At 51.9% G+C, this 20,240-nt stretch overlaps 1 protein-coding gene across 1 annotated transcript in view; it reads right to left on the bottom strand.

Annotated features, from left to right (window-relative positions):
- Nucleotides 1-20,240, bottom strand: part of LOC143975968 (myosin-IIIa-like) — a 192,336-nt gene that overhangs the window by 4,502 nt on the left and 167,594 nt on the right. Inside the window, exons 26-29 of the mRNA XM_077478497.1 lie at nt 17,517-17,689; nt 16,945-17,034; nt 10,438-10,603; nt 9,148-9,342 (exon numbers count right to left, since the gene is read on the bottom strand). Coding sequence (XP_077334623.1) covers nt 9,148-9,342; nt 10,438-10,603; nt 16,945-17,034; nt 17,517-17,689 — 624 coding nt within the window. The remainder of the gene's footprint in view (nt 1-9,147; nt 9,343-10,437; nt 10,604-16,944; nt 17,035-17,516; nt 17,690-20,240) is intronic.

Below are 20,240 nucleotides of genomic sequence, written 5' to 3' on the forward strand. Positions count from 1 at the left end.
CTGGTTGCCGGACTCCGTTTTGGACTTGGGAGTTTGAAAAACGCCTCCCAGCCACCTATTGGTGGGGTTCATAAAGATAGGTACACCCTCCACTGAGATGATAGGCGCCTTGTGAAGTTAGGATACTGCGGGGTTCACAGAGGGGCACACGTCTCAAAGGGGTACAAGGCTGGTAGGCATCTGGGAGGTAGAAAGACCTCAGCTGGAGCCCTAAAGAGGCATGGACTGGGGACGGTACTGATAGAGACCACAAACAGCACCAAGAGCTGAGAAGGTCCCTCTCAGATTGGGACTAACAGCAGAAAACGGACCCCCCAGGTGCACATTTGTGTGTCCGGAACTTGAGAGGCGAGCATCGCACCGGGTCTCCGGGGCTGAAGGCTCAAAGGTCACAGCAGATCAGATCCAAAATCTGGGGACACACTTATGGCCTCTGTGGTCAGAATCAGAAATTCTGGTCCATAAAATCCAGAATGACTGCAGTGGAATCCTCCATGGATAGAGCAGAGGAGCCAAGGAAGTCTCTGAAGATGGCATGGACTTTACCAGGGCATGAAATGCCAGGGAATCCGTGTCTGGCATCTAAGGGCTCCTGCTACTGGCGGCACTGGATCGATTATTGGAGGAGGAGCTGTGAGGACCCGGTACAGCGGATCTGTCCTCAGACACCCACCACACACAGTACAATGGCCAGAGGTGACCAGGTCGTTGTAGGCAGACAGCAGGTACAAACCAAGGATTGGAGTTCCACACGTCTCCTGTAATCAGGACCATCAGTTGGATGGGAGTTCCACAACGCTAAATGGTGGGAATCAGACCACAGATGACACGAGATCTCCATCCCTCTCCATCCCTCCCCATCCATCCCTCTCCATCCCTCTCCATCCCTCCCTCTCCATCCCTCCCCATCCCTCCCCATCCCTCCCTCTCCATCCCTCTCCATCCATCCCTCTCCATCCATCCCTCTCCATCCCTCTCCATCCCTCCCTCTCCATCCCTCCCCATCCCTCCCTCTCCATCCATCCCTCTCCATCCATCCCTCTCCATCCCTCTCCATCCCTCCCTCTCCATCCCTCCCCATCCCTCCCCATCCCTCCCTCTCCATCCCTCTCCATCCATCCCTCTCCATCCATCCCTCTCCATCCCTCTCCATCCCTCCCTCTCCATCCCTCCCCATCCCTCCCCATCCCTCCCTCTCCATCCCTCTCCATCCATCCCTCTCCATCCATCCCTCCCCATCCCTCTCCATCCCTCCCCATCCCTCTCCATCCATCCCTCTCCATCCCTCTCCATCCATCCCTCTCCATCCATCCCTCCCCATCCCTCTCCATCCCTCCCCATCCCTCTCCATCCATCCCTCTCCATCCCTCCCCATCCATCCCTCTCCATCCCTACCCATCCCTCTCCATCCCTCTCCATCCCTCTCCATCCATCCCTCCCCATCCCTCCCCATCCATCCCTCCCCATCCCTCTCCATCCCTCCCCATCCCTCCCCATCCATCCCTCCCCATCCCTCTCCATCCCTCTCCATCCCTCCCCATCCCTCTCCATCCCTCCCCATCCATCCCTCCCCATCCCTCCCCATCCATCCCTCCCCATCCATCCCTCTCCATCCCTCCCCATCCATCCCTCCCCATCCCTCTCCATCCCTCCCCATCCATCCCTCCCCATCCCTCTCCATCCCTCCCCATCCATCCCTCCCCATCCATCTCCATCCCTCCCCATCCATCCCTCCCCATCCCTCTCCATCCCTCCCCATCCATCCCTCTCCATCCCTCCCCATCCATCTCCATCCCTCCCCATTCATCCCTCCCCATCCCTCCCTCTCCATCCCTCCCCATCCCTCCCCATCCCTCCCTCTCCATCCCTCTCCATCCATCCCTCTCCATCCATCCCTCTCCATCCCTCTCCATCCCTCCCTCTCCATCCCTCCCCATCCCTCCCCATCCCTCTCCATCCATCCCTCTCCATCCATCCCTCCCCATCCCTCTCCATCCCTCCCCATCCCTCTCCATCCATCCCTCTCCATCCATCCCTCTCCATCCATCCCTCCCCATCCCTCTCCATCCCTCCCCATCCCTCTCCATCCATCCCTCTCCATCCCTCCCCATCCCTCTCCATCCCTCTCCATCCATCCCTCTCCATCCATCCCTCCCCATCCCTCCCCATCCATCCCTCCCCATCCCTCTCCATCCCTCCCCATCCCTCCCCATCCATCCCTCCCCATCCCTCTCCATCCCTCTCCATCCCTCCCCATCCCTCTCCATCCCTCCCCATCCATCCCTCCCCATCCCTCTCCATCCCTCCCCATCCATCCCTCTCCATCCCTCCCCATCCATCCCTCCCCATCCCTCTCCATCCCTCCCCATCCATCCCTCCCCATCCCTCTCCATCCCTCCCCATCCATCCCTCCCCATCCATCTCCATCCCTCCCTCTCCATCCCTCCCCATCCCTCTGCATCCCTCCCCATTCATCCCTCCCCATCCCTCTCCATCCCTCCCCATCCATCCCTCCCTCCCCATCCCTCTCCATCCCTCCCCATCCCTCCCCATCCCTCTCCATCCTTCTCCATCCCTCTCCATCCCTCCCCATCCCTCTCCATCCCTCCCCATCCCTCCCCATCCCTCCCCATCCCTCTCCATCCCTCCCCATCTTTCTCCATCCCTCCCCATCCCTCTCCATCCCTCCCCATCCCTCTCCATCCCTCTCCATCCCTCCCCATCCCTCCTTCTCCATCCCTCCCCATCCCTCTCCATCCCTCCCCATCCCTCTCCATCCCTCCTTCTCCATCCCTCCCCATCCCTCTCCATCCCTCTCCATCCCTCTCCATCCCTCCCCATCCCTCCCCATCCCTCCTTCTCCATCCCTCCCCATCCCTCTCCATCCCTCTCCATCCCTCCCCATCCATCCCCATCCCTCTCCATCCCTCTCCATCCCTCCCCATCCCTCCCCATCCCTCTCCATCCCTTCCACAGAGGGACCCTCAGAAAGCAGGAAACCTAAGAGGCACCTAATGGTTCCAGTAACGAGGATCCTATTGGAGGTTGGCCCACACAGCCAACTCACAAAGAGGGTCATAAGTGACAGGATCGGGCCTAGGACTGACAGGATCCCACCCGGGACTGACAGGATCCCACCCGGGACTGACAGGATCCCACCCGGGACTGACAGGATCGCACCCGGGACTGACAGGATCGCACCCGGGACTGACAGGATCGCACCCGGGACTGACAGGGTCCCACCCGGGACTGACAGGGTCCCACCCGGGACTGACAGGGTCCCACCCGGGACTGTGCCACAGCTCAAGGGACAGTAATGGACTTCAGTATACATGTCAGAGAAGATCTCAGGTCCTGAAGGCCACCTTGCAGCTCCACAAGTGACCAGTCCGGAGGGGTCGGGTGCGGTCCTCTTACATCAACCTGAAGAAAACCAACCTGAAGTTCTGCATATAGAGAGCGGCTCGGGGGTCATCACCCTGAACTCTACTACTACTATCATCATCACCCTGAACTCTACTACTATCATCATCACCCTGAACTCTACTACTATCATCATCATCACCCTGAACTCTACTACTATCATCATCATCACCCTGAACTCTACTACTATCATCATCATCATCACCCTGAACTCTACTACTATCATCATCATCACCCTGAACTCTACTACTATCATCATTATCATCACCCTGAACTCTACTACTACTATCATCATCACCCTGAACTCTACTACTATCATCATTATCATCACCCTGAACTCTACTACTATCATCATTATCATCACCCTGAACTCTACTACTACTATCATCATCACCCTGAACTCTACTACTATCATCATCATCATCACCCTGAACTCTACTACTACTATCATCATCACCCTGAACTCTACTACTACCATCATCATCACCCTGAACTCTACTACTATCATCATTATCATCACCCTGAACTCTACTACTACTATCATCATCACCCTGAACTCTACTACTATCATCATCATCATCACCCTGAACTCTACTACTACTATCATCATCACCCTGAACTCTACTACTATCATCATCATCACCCTGAACTCTACTACTATCATCATCATCATCACCCTGAACTCTACTACTATCATCATCATCACCCTGAACTCTACTACTATCATCATCATCATCACCCTGAACTCTACTACTATCATCATCATCACCCTGAACTCTACTACTATCATCATCATCATCACCCTGAACTCTACTACTATCATCATCATCACCCTGAACTCTACTACTACCATCATCATCATCACCCTGAACTCTACTACTACCATCATTATCATCACCCTGAACTCTACTACTACTATCATCATCACCCTGAACTCTACTACTACCATCATCATCATCACCCTGAACTCTACTACTATCATCATCACCCTGAACTCTACTACTACCATCATCATCATCACCCTGAACTCTACTACTATCATCATCACCCTGAACTCTACTACTATCATCATCATCACCCTGAACTCTACTACTATCATTATCATCATCACCCTGAACTCTACTACTACCATCATCATCACCCTGAACTCTACTACTACCATCATCATCACCCTGAACTCTACTACTACCATCATCATCATCACCCTGAACTCTACTACTATCATCATCATCACCCTGAACTCTACTACTACCATCATCATCATCACCCGGAAACACTACTACTATCATCATCATCACCCGGAAACACTACTACTATCATCATCACCCCCCAGAAACACTACTACTAGCATCATCACCCTGAACTCTACTACTACCATCATCATCGCCCTGAACTATACTACTACCATCATCATCACCCTGAACTCTACTACTACCATCATCACCCTGAACTCTACTACTACCATCATCATCACCCGGAAACACTACTACCATCATCATCACCCTGAACTCTACTACTATCATTATCATCATCACCCTGAACTCTACTACTACCATCATCATCATCACCCTGAACTCTACTACTACCATCATCATCACCCTGAACTATACTACTACCATCATCATCACCCTGAACTCTACTACTACCATCATCATCACCCTGAACTCTACTACTATCATCACCCGGAAACACTACTATCATCATCATCACCCTGAACTCTACTACTACCATCATTATCATCACCCTGAACTCTACTACTACTATCATCATCACCCTGAACTCTACTACTACCATCATCATCATCACCCTGAACTCTACTACTATCATTATCATCATCACCCTGAACTCTACTACTACTATCATCATCATCACCCGGAAACACTACTACTATCATCATCACCCCCCAGAAACACTACTACTAGCATCATCACCCTGAACTCTACTACTACCATCATCATCGCCCTGAACTATACTACTACCATCATCATCACCCTGAACTCTACTACTATCATCATCATCACCCTGAACTATACTACTACCATCATCATCACCCTGAACTCTACTACTATCATCATCATCACCCTGAACTCTACTACTATCATCATCATCACCCTGAACTATACTACTACCATCATCATCACCCTGAACTCTACTACTACCATCATCATCATCACCCTGAACTCTACTACTATCATCATCATCACCCTGAACTCTACTACTACCATCATCATCACCCTGAACTCTACTACTACCATCATCATCATCACCCTGAACCCTACTACTATCATCATCATCACCCTGAACTCTACTACTACCATCATCATCACCCTGAACTCTACTACTATCATCACCCTGAACTCTACTACTACCATCATCATCACCCGGAAACACTACTATCATCATCATCACCCTGAACTCTACTACTATCATCATCACCCCCCGGAAACACTACTACTAGCATCATCACCCCCCGGAAACACTACTACTAGCATCATCACCCCCCGGAAACACTACTACTAGCATCATCACCCTGAACTCTACTACTACCATCATCATCACCCTGAACCCTACTACTACCATCATCATCATGACCCGGAAACACTACTACTAGCATCATCACCCTGAACTCTACTACTACCATCATCATCACCCTGAACTCTACTACTATCATCATCATCACCCTGAACTATACTACTATCATCATCATCACCCTGAACTCTACTACTACCATCATCATCATCACCCTGAACTCTACTACTACCATCATCATCATCACCCTGAACTCTACTACTACCATCATCATCATCACCCTGAACTCTACTACTACCATCATCATCATCACCCTGAACTCTACTACTATCATCATCATCACCCTGAACTCTACTACTATCATCATCATCACCCTGAACTCTACTACTACCATCATCATCACCCTGAACTCTACTACTACCATCATCATCATCACCCTGAACTCTACTACTACCATCATCATCATCACCCTGAACCCTACTACTACCATCATCACCCTGAACTCTACTACTACCATCATCACCCTGAACTCTACTACTACCATCATCATCACCCTGAACTCTACTACTACCATCACCCTGAACTCTACTACTACCATCATCATCATCACCCTGAACTCTACTACTACCATCATCATCGTCACCCTGAACTCTACTACTATCATCATCATCACCCTGAACTCTACTACTATCATCATCATCACCCTGAACTCTACTACTACCATCATCATCACCCTGAACTCTACTACTACCATCATTATCATCACCCTGAACTCTACTACTACTATCATCATCACCCTGAACTCTACTACTACCATCATCATCATCACCCTGAACTCTACTACTACCATCATCATCACCCTGAACTCTACTACTACCATCATCATCATCACCCTGAACTCTACTACTACTATCATCATCATCACCCTGAACTCTACTACTACCATCATCATCATCACCCTGAACTCTACTACTACTATCATCATCACCCTGAACTCTACTACTACCATCATCATCATCACCCTGAACTCTACTACTAATATCATCATCATCACCCTGAACTCTACTACTACTACCATCATCATCACCCTGAACTCTACTACTACCATCACCCTGAACTCTACTACTACCATCATCATCATCACCCTGAACTCTACTACTACCATCATCATCATCACCCTGAACTCTACTACTACCATCATCATCATCACCCTGAACTCTACTACTACCATCATCATCATCACCCTGAACCCTACTACTACCATCATCACCCTGAACTCTACTACTACCATCATCATCACCCTGAACTCTACTACTACCATCACCCTGAACTCTACTACTACCATCATCATCATCACCCTGAACTCTACTACTACCATCATCATCATCACCCTGAACTCTACTACTACCATCATCATCATCACCCTGAACCCTACTACTACCATCATCACCCTGAACTCTACTACTACCATCATCATCACCCTGAACTCTACTACTACCATCACCCTGAACTCTACTACTACCATCATCATCATCACCCTGAACTCTACTACTACTATCATCATCATCACCCTGAACTCTACTACTACCATCATCATCATCACCCTGAACCCTACTACTACCATCATCACCCTGAACTCTACTACTACCATCATCACCCTGAACTCTACTACTACCATCATCATCACCCTGAACTCTACTACTACCATCATCATCATCACCCTGAACTCTACTACTACCATCATCATCGTCACCCTGAACTCTACTACTATCATCATCATCACCCTGAACTCTACTACTATCATCATCATCACCCTGAACTCTACTACTACCATCATCATCACCCTGAACTCTACTACTACCATCATTATCATCACCCTGAACTCTACTACTACTATCATCATCACCCTGAACTCTACTACTACCATCATCATCATCACCCTGAACTCTACTACTACCATCATCATCACCCTGAACTCTACTACTACCATCATCATCATCACCCTGAACTCTACTACTACCATCATCATCATCACCCTGAACTCTACTACTACTATCATCATCACCCTGAACTCTACTACTACCATCATCATCACCCTGAACTCTACTACTACCATCATCATCATCACCCTGAACTCTACTACTACCATCATCATCACCCTGAACTCTACTACTACCATCATCATCATCACCCTGAACTCTACTACTACCATCATCATCACCCTGAACTCTACTACTATCATCATCACCCTGAACTCTACTACTACCATCATCATCATCACCCTGAACTCTACTACTACCATCATCATCACCCTGAACTCTACTACTACCATCATCATCATCACCCTGAACTCTACTACTACCATCATCATCACCCTGAACTCTACTACTATCATCATCACCCTGAACTCTACTACTACCATCATCATCACCCTGAACTCTACTACTACCATCACCCTGAACTCTACTACTACCATCATCATCATCACCCTGAACTCTACTACTACCATCATCATCGTCACCCTGAACTCTACTACTATCATCATCATCACCCTGAACTCTACTACTATCATCATCATCACCCTGAACTCTACTACTACCATCATCATCACCCTGAACTCTACTACTACCATCATTATCATCACCCTGAACTCTACTACTACCATCATCATCATCACCCTGAACTCTACTACTACCATCATCATCACCCTGAACTCTACTACTACCATCATCATCACCCTGAACTCTACTACTACCATCATCATCACCCTGAACTCTACTACTACCATCATCATCATCACCCTGAACTCTACTACTACCATCATCATCACCCTGAACTCTACTACTACCATCATCATCATCACCCTGAACTCTACTACTACCATCATCATCACCCTGAACTCTACTACTACCATCATCATCATCACCCTGAACTCTACTACTACCATCATCATCACCCTGAACTCTACTACTATCATCATCACCCTGAACTCTACTACTACCATCATCATCATCACCCTGAACTCTACTACTACCATCATCATCACCCTGAACTCTACTACTACCATCATCATCATCACCCTGAACTCTACTACTACCATCATCATCACCCTGAACTCTACTACTACCATCATCATCATCACCCTGAACTCTACTACTATCATCATCATCGTCACCCTGAACTCTATTATCTCACCTGCTGGATTTCCTGCATGGCTCTTCGGATGGATTTGTGGAATCGAGGGCGGGGGTAGGCAGGCTCCTCCAGTTTCTTGCGCTCTGATTGGTTGGATGCAGATTCAGCAGGTGGAGAGGGAACATTCTCATCTCCGAGAGACAGAGTTCTGGTCAGGAATTTCATCTCCTCACAGTCTGGACCCCAGTTCTCCATCTATAGAGAGCAGACATCACATGACATCCCGATACGGGGCTCAACCCAATCACAGTGGCCCCGGTGTCATATAACCCCCCCTCTAGTGGCCCCGGTGTCATGTGACCCCCCTCCAGTGGCCCAGGTGTCATGTGACCCCCCCTCCAGTGGCCCCGGTGTCATGTGACCCCCCCTCCAGTGGCCCCGGTGTCATGTGACCCCCCCTCCAGTGGCCCCGGTGTCATGTGACCTCCTCCAGTGGCCCCGGTGTCATGTGACCTCCTCCAGTGGCCCCAGTGTCATGTGACCCCCCCCTCCAGTGGCCCCGGTGTCATGTGACCCCCCCTCCAGTGGCCCCGGTGTCATGTGACCCCCCCTCCAGTGGCCCCGGTGTCATGTGACCCCCCCTCCAGTGGCCCCGGTGTCATGTGACCTCCTCCAGTGGCCCCAGTGTCATGTGACCCCCCCTCCAGTGGCCCCGGTGTCATGTGACCCCCCCTCCAGTGGCCCCGGTGTCATGTGACCCCCCCTCCAGTGGCCCCGGTGTCATGTGACCCCCCCTCCAGTGGCCCCGGTGTCATGTGACCCCCCCTCCAGTGGCCCCGGTGTCATGTGACCCCCCCTCCAGTGGCCCCGGTATCATGTGACCCCCCCTCCAGTGGCCCCAGTGTCATGTGACCCCCCTCCAGTGGCCCCAGTGTCATGTGACCCCCCCCCCTCCAGTGGCCCCGGTGTCATGTGACCCCCCCTCCAGTGGCCCCGGTGTCATGTGACCCCCCTCCAGTGGCCCCGGTGTCATGTGACCCCCCCTCCAGTGGCCCCAGTGTCATGTGACCCCCCCCCCTCCAGTGGCCCCGGTGTCATGTGACCCCCCCTCCAGTGGCCCCGGTGTCATGTGACCCCCCTCCAGTGGCCCCGGTGTCATGTGACCCCCCTCCAGTGGCCCCGGTGTCATGTGACCCCCCTCCAGTGGCCCCGGTGTCATGTGACCCCCCTCCAGTGGCCCCGGTGTCATGTGACCCCCCCCTCATCATTGGTTGCTGTCTCCCTGTGACCCCATATAGTTAACCTCTGCCAAGTCCCTTCACCCAGTGGCCACCCAAGTTTCTCACTTACCTTCTCACAGGCTTCTCTCAGGGTTTCCCCATACGGCTGAAGACCAACTACGCGGTGATACTCTATGAGGGCGGAGAGCGAGGAGTGAGCGCGATCTTCACCCAGGATGACATAGCAGCCATTGCAGCGCACATCGATCATATAATGGCGGCAGCGGCCCATCCCCCTACAATATGGAGAAGATGGTAACTCTCCGGCCTGGAGGTCCTGAGATCCATGGCTGGGTGAGAATTACACAACAAGATATGGAAACCTCACAGGAAGAGGAGGGGCCATGGAGGAAATGTGGAGGAAATGTGAAAGTATCTGGGGGCTAAAAATAGAAATGCAAATTACATTCTAAGGGGGACCCCTGGGGGCATCCAGGATCAATCTGGGGGTCCTAATGGATGACAGCATGTCAATCTGCAGCAAGCAAAGAAAAAAGAAAAAGTGAAACATTCCTTTAAATATGGTGCCTGGGGGGTGTCTGTAGTATGCCTGTGAAGTGCCACGTGTTTCCCGTGTTTAGAACTGTCCCTGCACAAAATGACATTTCTAAAGGAATAAAAGTCATTTAAAACTGCTTGCGTTTTTCATGTAATGTCTGGTCCCGGCAATACTGATGAAAATCATTTAGAAAAATGGCATGGGTAGCCCCCCCTGCCCCTAGGTCTTGTACAGATATTAAGGGGAACCCCGTACTCAAATATAAAAAAATAAAAAAAAAGTAAAGGCGTGGGGCCCCCAGGCCCTATATACTCAGAACAGCAGTATACAGGCGGTCCAAACAAGACAGGGACTGTGTAGGTTTGTTGTGTTATGTAGAATCTGTTTGTAATTTTCAACTGGTACATTTTTAAAGTGTAGCTCCAGTCAAAAAAACTATTTTTTTATAGCTTTTTGGAAAACATAGGGAAGGGTTATCACCCCTGTATAATTTGTTTTGCTGTCTGTGCGCACCTGTTCAGAAGATTTCACCTCACTTTCTGTCCCAATGACAATTGGATTGTTAAAATTTGTGTTTTTTTGTGAAACGAGGAACTCTTACAGGAGAGAATTTCCCTTCCTAGGGGTAGATTTCCTCTCACTTCCTGTTGTCTCCTTCCGTTTGCAAGTAGGAGTTGTTTGTAAGTTGGATGTTTGAAAGTAGGGGCCTGCTCTATATACTCTGCAGAAATTTGGGCCTTAGGTGTTGGTGGTACCAGAACACTGTAACCCCTCACATTATATAGCTCATCCCAGAACCCTGCACCCTGTATATAGCTCATCCCAGAACCCTGCACCCTGTATATAGCTCATCCCAGAACCCTGCACCCTGTATATAGCTCATCCCAGAACCCTGCACCCTGTATATAGCTCATCCCAGAACCCTGCACCCTGTATATAGCTCATCCCAGAACCCTGCACCCTGTATATAGCTCATCCCAGAACCCTGCAACCTGTATATAGCTCATCCCAGAACCCTGCAACCTGTATATAGCTCATCCCAGAACCCTGCACCCTGTATATAGCTCATCCCAGAACCCTGCACCCTGTATATAGCTCATCCCAGAACCCTGCACCCTGTATATAGCTCATCCCAGAACCCTGCACCCTGTATATAGCTCATCCCAGAACCCTGCAACCTGTATATAGCTCATCCCAGAACCCTGCAACCTGTATATAGCTCATCCCAGAACCCTGCAACCTGTATATAGCTCATCCCAGAACCCTGCAACCTGTATATAGCTCATCCCAGAACCCTGTACCCTGTACACAGCTCATCCCAGAACCCTGTACACAGCTCATGTCAGAACCCTGCACCCGGTACACAGCTCGTGTCAGAACCCTGCACCCTGTACACAGCTCATCCCAGAACCCTGCACCCGGTACACAGCTCGTGTCAGAACCCTGCACCCTGTACACAGCTCATGTCAGAACCCTGCACCCTGTACACAGCTCATGTCAGAACCCTGCACCCTGTACACATCTCATGTCAGAACCCTGCACCCTGTACACAGCTCATCCCAGAACCCTGCACCATGTACACAGCTGCCAGAACCCTGCACCCTGTACACAGCTCATCCCAGAACCCTGCACCCTGTACACAGCTCATGCCAGAACCCTGCACCCTGTACACAGCTCGTGTCAGAACCCTGCACCCTGTACACAGCTCATGTCAGAACCCTGCACCCTGTACAAAGCTCGTGCCAGAACCCTGCACCCTGTACAAAGCTCGTGCCAGAACCCTGCACCCTGTACACAGCTCATCCCAGAACCCTGCACCCTGTACACAGCTCATGCCAGAACCCTGCACCCTGTACACAGCTCGTGTCAGAACCCTGCACCCTGTACACATCTCATGTCAGAACCCTACACCCTGTACACAGCTCATGTCAGAACCCTGCACCCTGTACAAAGCTCGTGCCAGAACCCTGCACCCTGTACACAGCTCATCCCAGAACCCTGCACCCTGTACACAGCTCATGTCAGAACCCTGCACCCTGTACACAGCTCATGTCAGAACCCTGCACCCTGTACACAGCTCGTGTCAGAACCCTGCACCCTGTACACAGCTCGTGTCAGAACCCTGCACCATGTACACAGCTCGTGCCAGAACCCTGCACCCTGTACACAGCTCATCCCAGAACCCTGCACCCTGTACACAGCTCATCCCAGAACCCTGCACCCTGTACACAGCTCATCCCAGAACCCTGCACCCTGTACACAGCTCATCCCAGAACCCTGCACCCTGTACACAGCTCATGCCAGAACCCTTCACCCTGTACACAGCTGGTGTCAGAACCCTGCACCCTGTACACAGCTCATGTCAGAACCCTGCACCCTGTACACAGCTCATGTCAGAACCCTGCACCCTGTATATAGCTCATGTCAGAACCCTGCTCCCTGTACACAGCTCATGTCAGAACCCTGCACCCTGTATATAGCTCATGTCAGAACCCTTCACCCTGTACACAGCTCGTGCCAGAACCCTTCACCCTGTACACAGCTCATGTCAGAACCCTGCACCCTGTACACAGCTCATGTCAGAACCCTGCACCCTGTACACAGCTCATGTCAGAACCCTGCACCCTGTACACAGCTCATGTCAGAACCCTGCACCCTGTACACAGCTCAACGTTACTTCCTTCCTCAAGTGTCCCTCATTCTGAAGTTCAAAAATTGGGAGGTATGCAGTACTGATCCCTCTCCTTGATACCACGAATCCGAGGGTCTTTTCACAGGCTTTACAGGATCAGGGAGGCCATGCAGTGTAGGTTTGCTGAGGCATTCGATATGGAGTCCTCTGGGTCACTAAAGATCACATGATCCACAGCCACCTCCTCCCAGCCACGTACAAGTCCACGGGTTTCTGGGGACTGAAAACGATCCCTTGAAGACTGCTGCTGATGCCGAGTGCTAGGCTCCACCTCCATGCTGACACAATCCTCATCCTCCTCCTCCTCCTGTGTGATTGGCGGGCCTGCAGGAATACTGTCTGGATAATGGGGGCCTTGAGAGGTAAGGAAGTCCTCTTGTTCCTCCCACTGTTCTGCCTCAAGTGCCCTGTCCATTATTCCAAGCAGCGTATGCTCCAACAGGAAGACAAGAGGTACAGTGTCACTGATGCATGCACTGTCCCTGCTCACCATCCTCGTGGCCTCCTCAAATGGTGACAGTGCATGCACCCTTGATCATAGCCCACTGGCGTGGCGAAAAAAAGCCAAGCTCCCCTGATCCTGTCCTGGTGCCATACTCACAAAGGTACTCATTGATGGCCCTCTGCTGCATGTACAGCCGCTGCAGCATGGCCAACGTTGAGTTCCACCTGGTGGGCATGTCACAAATGAGGAAGTTCTTGGGCAGGTTGCATTACTTTTGAAGGTCAGCCGGCCAAGCACTGGCATTATATGACCAGCAGAAATGCCCACAGACTTTCCTGGCCTGCCTCAGACCGAGTACCTGCTCAAGGACCGCTGCACCACCCAATTCGGACGTGAGCCAAACATGGGTCAAGTGTCCCCGTTGGAGGGCAGAGAGGAGGTTGATGCCATTGTCGCAAACCACCATTCCTGGCTGAAGCTGGCGTGGCATCAACCACCTCTGACTCTGCCCCAGTGTGGCTCCTGCCCCCTAAGGAGGCCAACTCAAGCACCACATGGCATCTTTTTGCCTGAGTGCTTGCGTAGCCCCTTGCACGCCTGTAGAGCAGCGCTGGTTCAGAGGACAAACCTGCACAGGGAGAGGTCAGAGGAAGAAAAGGAGGAGGGTGTGGGGGAGAGAGCTGTGGCAGAATCACCTCTAGTAGCATTTTGGAGGCATGGTGGTGGAACAAGCTCCAATAATACTACACCCTGTCCTACATATTTCCCAGCTGCCAGCAGAGTTACCCAGTGTGCCATTAAGGAAAGGCAACGTCCCTGCCCACGCCTGCTAGACCATGAGTCAGCGGTAATATGCACCTTACCGCTGACCGCCCTGTCCAACAAGGCCAAGACATTGCCTTCCACATGCCAGTAGAGAGCCGGAATGGCCTTCCATGAAACAAAATGACGTTTGGGACCTGCCACTGAGGTACAGCACATTCCACAAATTCACGAAAGGGAGCCGAGTCTACCAGCTGAAAACGCAGTAGTTGGAGTGCTAGCAATTTAGTCAAACTAGCATTCAGCCGCTGGGCATGTGGATGGCTGGGACCAAGTTTCTTTTGACGGTTTAGCAACTGGGGTAGGTGGATTTGCCTGCTACAATCGGATGTTGGTGTAGTGATAGCAGCTGATGAGGAGCAAGGAGAGGTCCGCCTTTTTCTTTGGTGTGGGTCTTTTAAGTACTGTTGCCAAAAGATTGCATGGGGGGTCGGCATATCTCTGGTCAAGCATGTGGTGCCCAAGCGGCTGATGTTTTGGCCACGCGAGATACGCTTCAGACATATGTTGCAAACAGCAATGGTGCGATCTCCTGCACACGTCTCAAAAAAGGCCCACACCAAAGAAATTTGAAAAAAAACGCGCAGACGCAGCGCCCTGCACATGCGGAGCTCTGCGGTGTGATACATTCGATGTGCTGCCGTTAAGCTGGCCCCTGGAGGGCATCCTGCCTCATTGAAGATGTGCCGCCTCCACCTCCTCTCTTCTATCAGGCACCCACGTGGAGTCAGTGACCTCATCATCCCCTCCCTCCTCGTCACTGGAGCAAACCTGGCAGTATGCTGCAGCTGGGGGAACATGACTGCCAGTTTCTTGTCCTTCTTGGGCACCGCCTCTCTCTGGACTCACGTTACTTCCTTCCTCAACCTGGGTACCATCATCGGAGCCTTCAAAACGCTGCGCATCCTCCTGCAGCACGTACCCGACACTGTGGTTGAACAGAGTTCGTGGGACTCCTCCGTGCATGATGGTGGGGCTAGGGAAGGAGTGACTATGGACAAGGAGCCGATGGAATAGGCCACTTTGGCAGCTCCATTGGTAGCCAAAGTACCCTGAGCCTGGGTGACAGAGGATGAGGACGGCTTTGTTATCCACTCCACCAACTCTTCTGCATGTTGTGGATCAATAACATGGCCAGCAGCAGAAAAAAAAGACAAGCGTGCCCAACGGCCACGTCCAGAGGATGCACCATGTCCACGACCAGCACTGTTGGCGGTAGACACAGAGCCTGCTTGCTCTCTTTTAGTAGCCTGTGAGTGTCTGCCTCTTCTAGGTGGCCTTCTGGACATGATGTACAATTAGATTAGCAAAACACCGCCTGAAGTTTACTAGAAAAAGCACACCAGGAATGGCCTACAGTCAGATATAGGCTTGGCTAGACTAGAATGCAGTGGATAGAGAGATTATATAAATAATGCACAGATCTAGCTACGCTGGATACAGTGGATGTGTATATATTAAATGCACTGCAGATAGTAGAATCACCTGCCTGCCTGAAGCATATTAGAAAGAGTACAACAGGAACGGACTGCAGTCAGATCTAGCTAAACTGGATACAGTGTGTATATTATACATACATACACACATTATATATATATATATATATATATATATATATATATATACACACACACACACACACACACACACAAGACTGACGGTATTTATATAATAAATACAGTGCAGCTAACTGAATCGCCTGCCTGCTCAGTCTAAATGAAATGACACTCTGTCTCGGTCAACGCAAGCAACACACTACACGGGGCTGACGTGCAGATGCCATTATATAGTGTGGGGAGTGGAATTAACCTCCTGAGCCATAATTGGCCAAAGGCACCCTGCCTTTGGCCAATTATGGCTCTCTTTGCTGAGGGCGCTTGGCCAAAGCATGCGGGTAATAGTGCATGCTTAGCCAATTATCAGACAGCAATGCATTATGGGGCGTGCTGCGCCACTCGAATTTGGCGCGAACGCCCCGTAATGTTCGTATTTCGATGAATGCTTGAACAGCCGATGTTCGAGTCAAACTCAAGTTCGATCCGAACATAAAGCACATCCCTATCCCATGGGATGGATTGTGCAGGTTGTCATTGAAGATAGGGATGCAGATAACACTGACCTGTAGCTGAGGATGTATCCGGCCCGGGACTGGCTGATGCGTATCAGGAAATCGCCGACCTCTTTATCTGTCAGTAAATTCTCCGTATCCCTGAAGACACACAGAACAATCTTATGGCGATTCCAACCTCTCTGCAGCAATATCCCGCCCCCTTCCCACCACTATCCCCACCCTCAGTCTACTCACATCCCACCCCTTCCCACTGCTATCCCCACCCTCAGTCTACTCACATCCCGCCCCTTCCCACTGCTATCCCCGCCCTCAGTCTAGTCACATCCCACCCCTTCCCACTGCTATCCCCACCCTCAGTCTACTCACATCCCACCCCTCATCACTGCTATCCCCGCCCTCAGTCTACTCACATCCCACCCCTTCCCACCGCTATCCCCGCCCTCAGTCTACTCACATCCCACCCCTTCCCATCGCTATCCCCACCCTCAGTCTACTCACATCCCACCCCTTCCCACCGCTATCCCCACCCTCAGTCTACTCACATCCCACCCCTTCCCACCGCTATCCCCGCCCTCAGAGAAAAGTGCGGGGGGTGTATTATATAAACGGGGAGGTGCTACCTGCGTGATGTCATGCCGTACAGCCACGGAGGGAATTCTCCATCATCCAGCACTTTCCCGGCCTGCGTCTCTCTGAACCACATAATTGTTTTTCGGCGCTGAATCTGGCGTGTCTCCCCCTCCTCTGATTTCACAGATGGCACACGGTGAATGGCATTATCAAACGGTGAGAGCTGGAGAGGAAGAATACAAAATCAACGTTGACTGCTGCAACGGGCAAAATCCTCCACATACCACGTCCAATACCAACCGTGCCAACATAACCCTCAACATTCCACGTCCAATCCCAACTGTGCCAACATAACCCACAACACACCACGTCCATTCCCAACCGTGCCAACATAACCCACAACATACCACATCCAATCCCAACTGTGCCAACATAATCCTCCACATACCACGTCCAATCCCAACCGTGCCAACATAACCCTCCACCTACCCCATCCAATACCAACCGTGTCAACATAACCCTCAACATTCCACATCCAATCCCAACCGTGCCAACAGAACCCTCAACATACATGTCTAATCCCAACCGTGCCAACATAACCAACATACCCCATCCAATCCCAATTGTACCAACAGAACCCTCAACACACCACGTCCAATCACAACCGTGCCAACATAACCTCAACATACCACATGCAATCCCAACCGTGCCAACATATTCCTCCACATACCATGTCCAATCCCAACATAACCCTCAACACATCACGCCAATCCCAACCGTGTCAACATATCCCTCCACATACCATGTCCAATCCCAACTGTGCCAACAGAACCCACAACATACCACGTCTAATCCCAATCGTGCCAGCATAACCCTCAACATACCACGTCCAATCCCAACTTTGCCAACATAACCCTCAACATGCCACATCCAATCCCAACTGTGCCAAATAGCCCTCACCAGGCTGCGTCCAGTTCTACCGTATATGTGCCAGCACAGCCCTCTCTATACCATGTCCAGTCTCAACTACTGTATGCTTATATAAACCTCGCTGCATCACATCTAGTCCCAACCATGCTAACATAACCCTCCCTGGACTGCGTTCATTTCCCACTGATCAACATAACCCTCACTGTGCAGTCCCAACTGTGCCAACGAGGACTCCTCCTTCCCCGACCCATCCTCACCAACAAGGACTCCTCCTTCCCCGACCCATCCTCACCAACAAGGGCTCCTCCTTCCCCGACCCATTCTCACCAACAAGGACTCCTCCTTCCCCGACCCATCCTCACCAACAAGGGCTCCTCCTTCCCCGACCCATCCTCACCAACAAGGGCTCCTCCTTCCCCGACCCATTCTCACCAACGAGGACTCCTCCTTCCCCGACCCATCCTCACCAACAAGGGCTCCTCCTTCCCCGACCCATCCTCACCAACAAGGGCTCCTCCTTCCCCGACCCATTCTCACCAACGAGGGCTCCTCCTTCCCCGACCCATTCTCACCAACGAGGGCTCCTCCTTCCCCGACCCATCTTTACCAACAAGGGCTCCTCCTTCCCCGACCCATCCTCACCAACAAGGACTCCTCCTTCCCCGACCCATCCTCACCAACAAGGGCTCCTCCTTCCCCGACCCATCCTCACCAACGAGGGCTCCTCCTTCCCAGACCCATCCTCACCACCGAGGGCTCCTCCTTCCCTGACCCATCCTCACCGAGGACTCCTCCTTCCCCGACCCATCCTCACCAACGAGGACTCCTCCTTCCCCGACCTATCCTCACCAACGAGGACTCCTCCTTCCCCGACCCATCCTCACCAACGAGGACTCCTCCTTCCCCGACCCATCCTTACCAACAAGGGCTCCTCCTTCCCCGACCCATCCTTACCAACAAGGGCTCCTCCTTCCTCGACCCATCCTTACCAACAAGGACTCCTCCTTCCCGACCCATCCTCACCAACGAGGACTCCTCCTTCCCCGACCCATCCTCACCAACGAGGGCTCCTCCTTCCCAGACCCATCCTCACCAACGAGGGCTCCTCCTTCCCCGACCCATCCTCACCAACGAGGACTCCTCCTTCCCCGACCCATCCTCACCAACGAGTGCTCCTTCTTCCCCGACCCATCCTCACCAACGAGGACTCCTCCTTCCCCGACCCATCCTCACCAACGAGGACTCCTCCTTCCCCGACCCATCCTCACCAACGAGGACTCCTCCTTCCCCGACCCATCCTCACCAACGAGGACTCCTCCTTCCCCGACCCATCCTCACCAACGAGGACTCCTCCTTCCCCGACCCATCCTCACCGAGGACTCCTCCTTCCCCGACCCATCCTCACCAACGAGGACTCCTCCTTCCCTGACCCATCCTCACCAACGAGGACTCCTCCTTCCCCGACCCATCCTCACCAACGAGGACTCCTCCTTCCCCGACCCATCCTCACCGAGGACTCCTCCTTCCCCGACCCATCCTCACCGAGGACTCCTCCTTCCCCGACCCATCCTCACCAACGAGTGCTCCTCCTTCCCCGACCCATCCTCACCGAGGACTCCTCCTTCCCCGACCCATCCTCACCAACGAGGACTCCTCCTTCCCCGACCCATCCTCACCAACGAGGACTCCTCCTTCCCCGACCCATCCTCACCAACGAGGGTTCCTCCTTCCCGGACCCATCCTCACCAACGAGGACTCCTCCTTCCCCGACCCATCCTCACCAACAAGGGCTCCTCCTTCCCCGACCCATCCTCACCAACGAGGACTCCTCCATCCCCGACCCA

This window comes from Lithobates pipiens, unplaced genomic scaffold (genome assembly GCF_037356315.1).
Source record: "Lithobates pipiens isolate NorthernLeopardFrog02 unplaced genomic scaffold, aLitPip1_a1.2 Scaffold_13, whole genome shotgun sequence".
Classification (NCBI taxonomy): Eukaryota; Metazoa; Chordata; class Amphibia; order Anura; family Ranidae; genus Lithobates; species Lithobates pipiens.